Source organism: Nerophis ophidion, linkage group LG02 (genome assembly GCF_033978795.1).
Source record: "Nerophis ophidion isolate RoL-2023_Sa linkage group LG02, RoL_Noph_v1.0, whole genome shotgun sequence".
Taxonomy (NCBI): Eukaryota; Metazoa; Chordata; class Actinopteri; order Syngnathiformes; family Syngnathidae; genus Nerophis; species Nerophis ophidion.
In genome coordinates this window covers 85918107-85927849 of record NC_084612.1, presented here as the reverse complement: position 1 = coordinate 85927849, position 9743 = coordinate 85918107, and the positions used below count along the sequence as shown (strand labels likewise).

General features: G+C 40.9%; 1 protein-coding gene across 1 annotated transcript; it reads left to right on the top strand.

Annotated features, from left to right (window-relative positions):
* The first annotated feature begins 476 nt into the window (after nucleotides 1–476).
* Nucleotides 477–9711, top strand: LOC133547112 (gastrula zinc finger protein XlCGF57.1-like). The gene is made up of 2 exons (XM_061892944.1): nucleotides 477–945; nucleotides 8192–9711. Exons 1-2 carry the CDS (start codon nucleotides 762–764, stop codon nucleotides 9337–9339), a joined length of 1332 nt encoding a protein of 443 aa, XP_061748928.1. The 5' UTR covers nucleotides 477–761; the 3' UTR covers nucleotides 9340–9711.
* Nucleotides 9712–9743: the final 32 nt, after the last annotated feature.

Here is a 9743-nt window from a genome sequence, read left to right as displayed (position 1 = left end):
ACTAATCTGCTAGCATGCCAGCAGACTGGGGTAAATCTGGCTGAAATCTATATATTGAATGAATACAGAATCATTTTGAATCGGAAAAAGACTGTTTTTGAATCGAAAATCGCGTTCAATTGAAAAAATCCATATATTATCAAATCGCGACCCCAAGAACTGATATTGAATTGAATCGTGGGACACCCAAAGATTCACAACCCTAATATATATATATATATATATATATATATAGAGAGAGAGAGAGAGAGAGAGAGAGAGAGAGAGAGAGAGAGAGAGATCACAGGGTCACTTTGAAGCTTCCCATGAATTGATGAAGGTGGACCCCGACTTAAACAAGTTGAAAAACTTATTGGGGTGTTACCATTTAGTGGTCAATTGTAGGGAATATGTACTGTACTGTGCAATCTACTAATAAAATTATCAATCAATCAATCAATTCCCGGGCTATCTACGACGCGGAGAGGTCGACATCTACTGCGCATGCGCCGGTGCCATTTTAGGCTATTGATTCTGCTGAAGTTGCGAGGACAAAACTCGGGAAGGAAAAAAGTTAGCAAGACGACCAGTTTGTTGCCGCCTTGCTTCTCTTCTCTCCACGCATGTCGCTCAAGGGCCGCCGATTACTGATCAGATAAAGTCCTTCCGCGGCTTGGAAGCCTTTTGGTTTAGCCTAGCTTGCTAGCTGGTAGCTTAGCTGCTAACAAAGAGACAAAGCGGAAGTGATCGACACGTCCCTAAAGTGTTGTGATTGTGTGAAAATGTGCAAAGTAGAAATGCTGAGAGTGTTGGTGAAGCAGCGACTAACTGCTGCTGTGGAAGAAATATTTGTAGTGTTAGAAAGAACCATAGCAGAATACGAGGAGGAACTTTCTAGAAGAAAAGAGGAGAACGAGCGACAACGTCAACTACTGGACGCTCTTTTCAACAAACATCAACAAACAGGTTTGTTTACTTCTTGTTTTCAATCATTTATTTGAGTTTGCTTTGGTGTTAGTCGAATATGTCATCGAATAATATTTAGCCTGTAAGAAATGATGACTGTAGTGATTGTCCCTTATGGGCATCCGTAGAAGAATAAACCCAGCGAGCAACACTTTACTCAAGTAGGAACTAGTGTGATCCCGGTACCAATATGTTGGTACCGATACTTTTCTAAATATAGGGGACCACAAAAAAAAGCAACATTGGCTTTACTTTAACAAAAATCTTAGTGTACATGAAACATATGTTTATTATTGTCATTTAGTCCTTAAATAAAATGTTGAACATACTAGACAACTTGTCTTTTAGTAGTTAGTAAACAAACATAGACTCATAATTAGTCTGCAGTAACATATTGTGTCATTTATACACCTATTATTTTCTACACAATATGAAGGACAAACTGTAAAAATGGATTATTAATCCACTTGTTCATTTACTGTTAATATCTGCTTATTTTCTGTTTGAACATGTTCTATCCACATTTATGTCCAAATGTTATAATCACGTAATTTTCTCTTATTTGATACTTTACATTAGTTTTGGATGATACCACACATTTAGGTATGGATTTGATACCAAGTTGTTCCAGGATCATACATTGGTCATATTCAAAGTCCTCATGTGTCCAGGGACATATTTACTGACTTTATATATGGAGAATATTGCACGTCTCGTTCCTGGCACCTCTTCTCACCATCGAAACCTAATTAAGACCCAATGTGTGTGTATTTGCAGAGATAATAAAAATCCATGGTGGGTTCGAGGTGTCATGTTTTGTATCGATACTTTCGATACTTCTTCTAAATAAAGGGGACCACAAAAAATGGAATTATTGTGTTTATTTTAACAAAAAATATTAGGGTACATGAAATATATGTTTATTATTGTAATTTATTCTTTAAATAAAATGTTGAACATACTAGACAATTTGTCTTTCAGTAGTAAGTAAACAAACAAAGGCTCCTAATTTGACGTATGCAGTAAGTCATTTATCATTTTATTATATTGTCAACATTGTGAGGGACAAACTGTAAAAATGGATTATTCATCAACTTGTTCATTTACTGTTAAAATCTGCTTATTTTCTGTTTAAAGGGAAACATTATCGCAATTTCTGAAAGGGTTAAAACCAATAAAAATCAAATCCCAGTGGCTTATTTTATTTTTCGAAGTTTTTCTCAAAATTTTACCCATCACGCAATATCCCTAAAAGTGGCTTCAAAGTGCCTGATTTTAACCGTCGTTATATCCACCCGTCCATTATCCTGTGACGTCACAGCGTGACCACACAGGAACAAACATGGCGGACAGCACAGAAAGGTATTAGCACGGATTCAGACTCGGATTTCAGCAGCGTAAGCGATTCAACAGATTACACATGTATTGAAACGGATGGTTGGAGTGTGGAGGCAGGTAGCGAAAACAAAATTGAAGAAGAAACTGAAGCTATTGAGCCATATCACGACAGACAGCGGCACGGGAGGAAGCGAGGAAGAATTTGGCGAACACCTTCTAACCAACGATTGGTATGTGTTTGTTTGGCATTAAATTTGGGTGGAGGGAAAGGCTGGATGCAAATATAGCTACTGATGAGTCATAATGATGCAATATGTACATACAGCTTTAAAGGGGAACATTATCACAATTTCAAAAGGGTCAAACACAATAAAAATCAGTTCCCAGTGGCTTGTTGTATTTTTTTTCAAAATTTTACCAGTCCCGGAATATCCCTAAAAAAAGCTTTAAAGTGCTTGATTTTCGCTATTTGCGATGCGACTATCCATTTCCCTGTGACGTCATACAGTGCTGCTAATGTAAACAAACAATGGCGAATAGCACATTAGCTCGGATTCAAACTCGGATATCAGCGACTTAAGCGATTTAACAGATTACGCATGCATTGAAACAGATGGTTGGAGTATGAAAATATTGAAGAAGAAACTGAAGCTATTGAGCGAATAGCTATTGACGCTATTCACAGCCATAGCATGGCCGAATAGCTGCGTTAGCATCGCCGGTAAAATGTGCGGACCAAACGATCAGGACTTCCGCATCTCATGACACTGGAGCAACTTAAATCCTTCGATTGGTGTTTTTTGTGCATTAAATGTGGGTGGAAGGAAACGTAATATAGTTGCAAATGCATCTACAGGTTATCCATACATCTCTGTGCCATGTCTGCTTTAGCACCGCCGGTAAATAGCATGTTAGCATCGATTAGCGTAGCATGTTAGCATCGATTAGCTGGCAGTCAACACCAACAGAACTCACCTTTGTGAATTTGTTGACTTTATCGTTGCAAATGCATCTGGGGGCGGTATAGCTCGGTTGGTAGAGCGGCCGTGCCAGCAACTTGAGGGTTGCAGGTTCGATTCCCGCTTCCGCCATCTTAGTCACTGCCGTTGTGTCCTTGGGCAAGACACTTTACCCACCTGCTCCCAGTGCCACCCACACTGGTTTAAATGTAACTTAGATATTGGGTTTCACTATGTAAAGCGCTTTGAGTCACTAGAGAAAAGTGCTATATGAATATAATTCACTTCACTTCACTGCAGGTTATCCATACACCTCTGTGCCATGTCTGCTTTAGCACCGCCGGTAAATAGCATGTTAGCGTCGATTAGCGTAGCATGTTAGCATCGATTAGCTGGCAGTCACGCCGCAACCAAATATGTCTGATTAGCACATAAGTCAACAACATCAACAAAACTCACCTTTGTGATTTCGTTGACTTAATGGTTGCAAATGCATCTGCAGGTTATCCATACATCTCTGTGCCATGTCTGTCTTAGCATCGCCGGTCAAATGTGGAGACACTCTGGTACATTCAATGGGGGTCTGGTGGCAGATTTCTTGCCAGTGGTGCAACTTGAATCCCTCCCTGTTAGTGTTGTTACACCCTCCGACAACACACCCACCAGGCATGATGTCTCCAAAGTTCCAAAAAATAGTCGAAAACACGGAAAATAACAGAGCTGAGACCCGGTGTTTGTAATGTGTTGAAAATGAAAATGGTGGGTGTGTTACCTCGGAGACGTCATGTTCTGACGTCATCGCAAAAAGAGCGATAAACAGAAAGGCAATTCATTTGCCAAAATTCACTCATTTAGAGTTCGGAAATCGGTTAAAAAAATATATGGTCTTTTTTCTGCACCATCAAGGTATATATTGACGCTTACATAGGTCTGCTGATAATGTTCCCCTTTAACATGTTCTATCTACACTTCTGTTAAAATGTAATAATCACTTCTTCTTCTCTTCTTTGATACTTTACATTAGTTTTGGGGGATACCACACATTTAGGTATCGATCCAATACCAAGTAGGATCATACATTGGTCATATTCAAAATCCTCATGTGTCCAGGGACACATTTACTGACTTTATAAACATAATATCAATCAATCAATCAATGTTTACTTATATAGCCCTAAATCACTAGTGTCTCAAAGGGCTGCACAAACCACCACGACATCCTCGGTAGGCCCACATAAGGGCAAGGAAAACTCACACCCAGTGGGATATCGGTGACAATAATGATCCAGTGGGACGTCTGTGACAATAATGATTATGAGAACCTTAGAGAGGAGGAAAGCAATGGATGTCGAGCGGGTCTAACATGATACTGTGAAAGTTCAATCCACAATATGAATTTAAAAAAATGAAAGAAGACGTTATAATGCCATAAAAATATTGACGTAATCATAGTAGTATCGACTATATATGCTATTGCACATGGTATCATTACAGTGGATGTCAGGTGTAGATCCACCCATGATAAATGATAAATGATAAATGGGTTGTACTTGTATAGCGCTTTTCTACCTTCAAGGTACTCAAAGCGCTTTGACACTACTTCCACATTTACCCATTCACACACACATTCACACACTGATGGAGGGAGCTGCCATGCAAGGCGCCAACCAGCACCCATCAGGAGCAAGGGTGAAGTGTCTTGCTCAAGGACACAACGGACGTGACGAAGTTGGTACTAGGTGGGATTTGAACCAGGGACCCTCGGGTTGCGCACGGCCACTCTCCCACTGCGCCACGCCGTCCCTACATGGTGTTTGTTGACATTGCGACGGCGGTGAGCTATTGTATCTTCCTACGCTGTGTAGTGAAGCATATTTAGCTATTCCTCGTCCTCCAGTGATAATAATGCTTGTAAGAAACGTAATTTATTTGTCGCCATGGACACGAGGATTAGAGATTTAGAAGTAGCTAAAACCTACTGCAGACTGCGGTACGAGACATGTCTTAAAGCAGCTCTTCCTGAGGGTGTTCCAGAGTTACCGTATTTCCTTGAATTGCCGCCGGGTATATAGTATGCGCCTGCCTAGAATTACTGCCGGGTCAAACTCGTTTCGCAAAATAATTAGCGCATGCTTAGCATTACTGCCGGCTCAGGATTACTGCCGGTTCAAACTCGTTTCGCAAAATATCATTTTTATTAGCGCATGTCTAGAATTTCTGCCGGGTGGCTGATTTCAATCATTTGAAATTGCATAAAGGGAAGAAGATTAAGAGCCATTCAGTAGGATTTAAGGTCCAAGATATTGAATATACTAAAAAGAACAGTAAGCAGCTATGTTTTATTAATATACCGTAGCTGCGTGTGTCAAATATGAGTCATGAAATGACTCCCGCCTCCTGGTGGTAGAGGGCGCTAGTGATCCTTCTTGCGACTACTCGGCTGCAGAAGAAGTGACAACAAGCAGCAAGAGTGAGCAGCGATTGTTTATTTTTTTTTTTTCTCGCTTGCACTTTTAACATGGAGGATTACATATCTAAAATAAAACAGTTTTCTAAACTGGACTTTCAATCGAAGCAGGAGGTAGTAATAAAGGAAGAAGAAGAAGAAGCTTTTATCAATTACTCCAAATAGCGAAAGTGAAACCGCTTCTGTCAGGACATGATCTGGAGAAATGAATTCCCGCCTTTATCTGGACTGGTTTAGACTACGGCAATGTCCTGTATGTCGGCATTAGCCAGGCCAGAACTCTGCTGCTGGTCTGCTAACACAGACCCACAGACGTCAGCACATCACCCCCATATTAGCGTCCCTTCACTGGCTCCCTGTGAGTTATCCAATCCATTTTAAACTCCTCCTATTTGTTTTTAAAAGTCTAAACAACCTGGCGCCAACATATCTCTCCGACCTCCTTCAGCCTCACTGCCCCACCCGATCCCTAAGATCATGTGATCAGCTGCTACTGACGGTCCCTGACACAAGACTGAAGCTTAGAGGTGACAGAGCTTTCTTCGCTGCTGCTCCCAAGCTCTGGAACCACCTACCTCTGAATGTTAGACAAGCCTCCTCTCTTCCTCTTTTTAAATCTCTCTTACTTTTATTCCTTGGCTTTTAACACTGAGTGATATCCATCCTGCAATGGCGCCCCATGATACACCTGCCGTCAACCTGTTTTTATGTTTTATTTATTTTTTATCATGTTCTGTTTGTGTTGTGTTGTTTGCTCGGTCCTCGTATTATCTTTTAACCTGTCCATTGTACAGCACTTTGGCTACCTCTGTGGTACATTTTAAATGTGCTTTATAAATAAAGTTGATTTGATTTGATTTGATCTCCATCGAGACAGAGAACTTTTAAAACTGAAGAAAGATAAGGAAGACTTCTATAAACAAGTTAGCGATGCTTTTGATTAGCGATGCACCGAAATGAGAATTTGTGGCCGAAGCCGAATAAAATTTAAACGCTTGGCCGAAGGCCGAATACCGAATAATGAATGCAGTTTTTCACAATTTTTTTTAATATTGCATAAATAGCCTAGAATAAATATTTAGACATGTTTTTCAAATAAAGTAATTTTTTATTGAATATTGACATTTTTTTAATATTCCGGTAGTCTTTGCTTTTCAAAAAAAGCACAGTTTTTCATTTATATTAAGCCTTCAAACAAAACATGCATTCCAAAAAAAAATAAAGTGCATTAAAGTGGATAAACCGACAACAAATGAATTATTGTCCTTTTGGCAAAAGTCTGCTTAGCAACAGTAGATATGCTAATAATGTCAACAGAAGGCTTAAGTAAATCTCAATTAAGTGTGTGCTTGTAACCTCATACACTTATACAGGTAGCCTACACAACAGGCTAATAATGTAAACAGAGGCCCCACTAAATCTCCATAAGTGTGTGCTTGTAACCTCATACACTTATACAGGTAGCCTACACAACAGGCTAATAATGTAAACAGAAGGCTCAAGTAAATCTCAATTAAGTGTGTGCTTGTAACCTCATACACTTATACAGGTAGCCTACACAACAGGCTAATAATGTAAACAGAGGCCCCACTAAATCTCAATAAGTGTGTGCTTGTAACCTCATACACTTATACAGGTAGCCTACACAACAGGCTAATAATGTAAACAGAAGGCTCAAGTAAATCTCAATTAAGTGTGTGCTTGTAACCTCATACACTTATACAGGTAGCCTACACAACAGGCTAATAATGTAAACAGAGGACCCACTAAATCTCAATTAAGTGTGTGCTTGTAACCTCATACACTTATACAGGTACACAACATATACCAACGTCACTGCACGTTGGTTGATTGCGTCACCGCGTCAAAAAATTGCGTCACACGCCACTATTCGGCCTTGTTTTTGACTCATTCCACCGAAGGCCGAATGTGGCTTTTTTTGCCATATTCGGTTACCGATTAATCAGTGCATCCCTACTTTTGATCAGAAGGAGCTGCGCATGGACTTCATTTATAAGTAAAGGTAAGACCATAATAACGTTTTTTTTATTACATGTGCTTTTCATGATGGTATCCTTACATCACACTCAAATTTATAAGTGCAGGCCTAAATTTACGGCATTCCTTTGGTAAGTGCTGGAGTGAGAAGAGGTTTTAAAATAATTAGCGCATGCTTGCCTTTACCGCATGCCTTTGGTAAACGTCGGAGTGAGAAAAGGTTTTAAATTAAATAGCGCACCGGCGGCAATTCAAGGAAATAGGGTACATTGATTCATTAGGGGCTAATGAATGACTATCCTGCATACCAATAAGTCGTTCCCCCAAAGATTGTTGTATCCAAAGGGAGGATCAGACGCTAAGGAGTTGTTTTGCCAGCAGGCAGACTGTCGACTTTTTGGTTGAGGCTCGCTGGTAACCAGCCTCCACACAGCAACTGTCATTGACTTCATCAAGCATGTGTTTGTCTTCTCATGTCCTGCAGATGTCGGTGGAGAACCTCCTCTTCCTGAGCAGCAGGAGTGGACCTCCACAAAAGAGCGGGAGGAGCCACAGCCTCCTCACCTTAAAGAGGAAGACGAGGAACACAGCATCACTGAGCATTTAAAAAAATTGGAGGAGGTGCAGGTGGTTGGTTTCATCGTGAAGAGAGAAGAAGATGAGGTCAAAGGTGAAAGCGAGGTGAAGAGAGAGGCGGAGCCTCCAAGAAGCAGCTCCACTCAGGACGTGACAAGAGAAGGTGATGGAGACCACTGTGGAGGATCACAAGCAGACTTAGCTCCACTGTCAGATAGTGAAGATGCGACGTCACACCCTGCTGACACTGATGAGGAAGACTCTAAAGCTGCTCACACTGAGAACACTCCCTTTAAATGCTCTCACTGTGACAAAACTTTTACTAACCATAGTAAGCTGAGAAGACACATGCAGTGTCACACAGGAGAGAAACCGTTCGTGTGCTTAGTCTGCGGCAAACGGTTCTCTCAGAAAGCACATATGAAAGAACACACCAGGACGCATACAGGCGAGAGACCCTATGCCTGCTCAGTTTGCAGCAAGAGTTTCACTCATGCCTCAACTCTGATGAGACACTCTGGAACACACACCAGAAGACAGACGGTCCAAAACCCGGTCCGCCGTGTAGGTTTCTTGACGACGTCACTCATGAAAGAACATATCCGAACGCACACTGGAGAGAAACTCTTCTCCTGCTCAGTTTGCGGGAAAGAATTCTTTCAAGAGTCGCGTTTGACAGAACACTCAAAAACGCACACCAAAGAGAAACGTTTCGCCTGCTCAGTTTGTCGCCAAACGTTCTCTCAAAAGTCGTATTTGATTATACACGCGAGAACGCACACCGGGGAGAAACCTTTCACTTGCTCAGTGTGCGGCAAACAATTCGCCCACCGGTCAAATTGGACGAGACACACACGAACGCATACCGAAGAAATACCATATGCCTGCGCGATGTGTAATAAAAGTTTCTCTCAAAAGGAGTATTTGATAGCGCACATGAAAACACACACCAGGAAGAAACCAACTTCCTGCTCGGTCTGCCACACATATTTTGCCGATCGCTCAGCGTTGAGGCAACACTTAAAAACACACACTGGCGACAATATTGATCCCTGAAGATAGACTTCACTGCTTGGGGGTGTTTGCATGCTAATGGTGCTCTGCTATGAAATGGTGTGTAGGAACCTACTTTTAGTCATCACATTATTATTATTATTATGATGTATCTGAATAAAATAATGTCACTAACTTTAAACTTCTCCTCTCTACTCTGAGCTTCCTTTGCATTTCAGAGCTCTTTGTATAGTTTGTGTAAAGTTGAGCTCAGGATGTCATTACCAAGACTTTTTGACTGCTGTTTAATTTGTGTTGGCCTCCACACATGTCTAACTACTCAAGACCTCTGTCCCACTATTCAGCATCTTATACTGTACTCTCGTCACAAAGGAAACATGAAAGTAACATAGTAAAATATGTTTGAAAATATAAGCTGTGCTCCCATGGATTCTACTTCTCTGCTC

What these genes read in the sequence shown, in the direction of transcription:
- LOC133547112 (XM_061892944.1), top strand. Translation starts at nt 762, where the DNA reads ATGTGCAAAGTAGAAATGCTGAGAGTGTTGGTGAAGCAGCGACTAACT. An exon ending in CAACAAACATCAACAAACAG is followed by an intron (nt 946 to 8,191) that starts GTTTGTTTACTT and finishes CATGTCCTGCAG; the next exon opens with ATGTCGGTGGAGAACCTCCT.